The 1,646-nt window shown below is 55.6% G+C and overlaps 1 protein-coding gene across 1 annotated transcript; it reads right to left on the bottom strand.

Annotated features, from left to right (window-relative positions):
- Window positions 1–446: 446 nt before the first annotated feature.
- VDBG_00042 (conserved hypothetical protein) lies at window positions 447–1,008 on the bottom strand (the record flags this gene model as incomplete). Its single annotated transcript, XM_003008315.1, has 2 exons — window positions 447–674; window positions 742–1,008. 2 exons carry the CDS (start codon window positions 1,006–1,008, stop codon window positions 447–449), a joined length of 495 nt encoding a protein of 164 aa, XP_003008361.1.
- Between the last annotated feature and the right edge of the window lie 638 nt (window positions 1,009–1,646).

Here is a 1,646-nt window from a genome sequence, read left to right on the forward strand (position 1 = left end):
CCATGGCATCGGTACCAGCGACTGTGAGACTGCGTCAGTAATCACGGGGTAGTGGCTGAGCGAGAAAAAAGAAAAGGATTCGCCTTACAGAGTATATCGTCGAGATCGTTCAAGTCAGCCAGAAACTTGAGTCTAATCAACGTCGCAACGCTGGCACTGTGGATGGAGTGAGTGCTGTACGACACATTTCGATGCTGGATTGCTCGGGTGGGCGACTTACAAGATACCCAAACTCAAAAGCAAAATCACAGATATCTTGGCAGGCACGGTCATTTTTACCTTCCAAATCATGGGTATGGGCATGAGGGCACTGTTGAAATGATTAGCGAGGGCCTCGGCGGTTGATGTGCGCGCGTGCGTGCATGGCGGGCTGACTGACTATAGCCAGTCACTCAAAATGGTCATGACGGAGATGGAGTAGGCGGCAGAAACGATGTGGTCGGGCGTCACACAGGTCGCGTCTTGAATGGTGTAGTCCACTGGGCCTGGACGGGGTGGCATTGGAAAATGTTCCAGAAGAATATGACGAGGGTCCAAATCATAACGATGGCCAGGCTGATGTATATCGTCCAGATGTATCCCTTTGAGGTGGTCAGGCGAAGGAGAAAGATGCCAACGCTGAACTTGATGAACATCATGTTCAAGACATACGTGGCGGTAGCGAGGGCTTGATACTTGAAGGCGTGTGCGGTTTAGTCGCTGTGGACAAACGTGAAGCCGTCGGGACATGACAGAACTCACCATCAGGGCCCTGATCTCCCGGGACTGTTCCAGCGCTTTGTTGTGCATGCCAAGGCCATTGTCGACGCCGGCGAGGATGAAGACGCAGGAGGCGGTGAAGATGAGCTGGGCAACCAGCATGAGCCAGTCGTCGGCCTGGTAGGCCTTGGTCAAGATGGCGCGCACATAGGTGCGCAATATGACCGAGACCCAGCTGAGGACGAGGAAGGAGATGGCAGTAGCTACGAGGGCTCCTCCATGATCTTCGGTCAGATCCACCCCGGCCATGGATGGAGGTTGATTCGTTCCAGAGTCTGAAGTCAAGGGCCGGCCTCTCCGGATCTCCAGAGAACAATCCACACGGTCAGGAATAGGTGAAATGGAAAGGAAAGAAGAAAGGAAAAGAAATCCAATGGAAGACGACAACTGAAGGAGAGAGGGACAGACGCAGAGGAAAGCATAGCACAAAGAGCACAGAGCATAGAGCCACGAAGAGATGGCCAAGAAGGGGGGGGGGGGACTTCATCCGCCGCGTCAATACAGCCAACGCCGAACAGCACCTTACACGTGAGCTTGTGCTAGCAGATGGCCAGCCGGGTTCTGCAGCCAACAACGCCGTCGTGTTGTCGTCTCGAGTCCAGTCGAGTCTACGTGCTGTGCATGTTTGCCGACAGCCGGACACACAAGGGATGATGGCTGCGACGGCGGCGCCCCAACTGTGCTGGCCGTTAATGAAGGCTGCAAGGTTCTGCAGGCAAGCTAGCAGAGTGTGATCCCGGCCAGGCACCATCGCTCTCCCTCCCGGCCCCCCCCCATGTGGATGACAGGGTAGTGAATCTGGGCTCGAAGCGCAGGCGAAGACAGGCGAGGCGAGGCGAGACCCGAGGCGTGTGGGAAGAGCCTCTAGCGACGAAAGGACCACGAAT

Source organism: Verticillium alfalfae, genomic scaffold, assembly GCF_000150825.1.
Source record: "Verticillium alfalfae VaMs.102 supercont1.1 genomic scaffold, whole genome shotgun sequence".
Classification (NCBI taxonomy): Eukaryota; Fungi; Ascomycota; class Sordariomycetes; order Glomerellales; family Plectosphaerellaceae; genus Verticillium; species Verticillium alfalfae.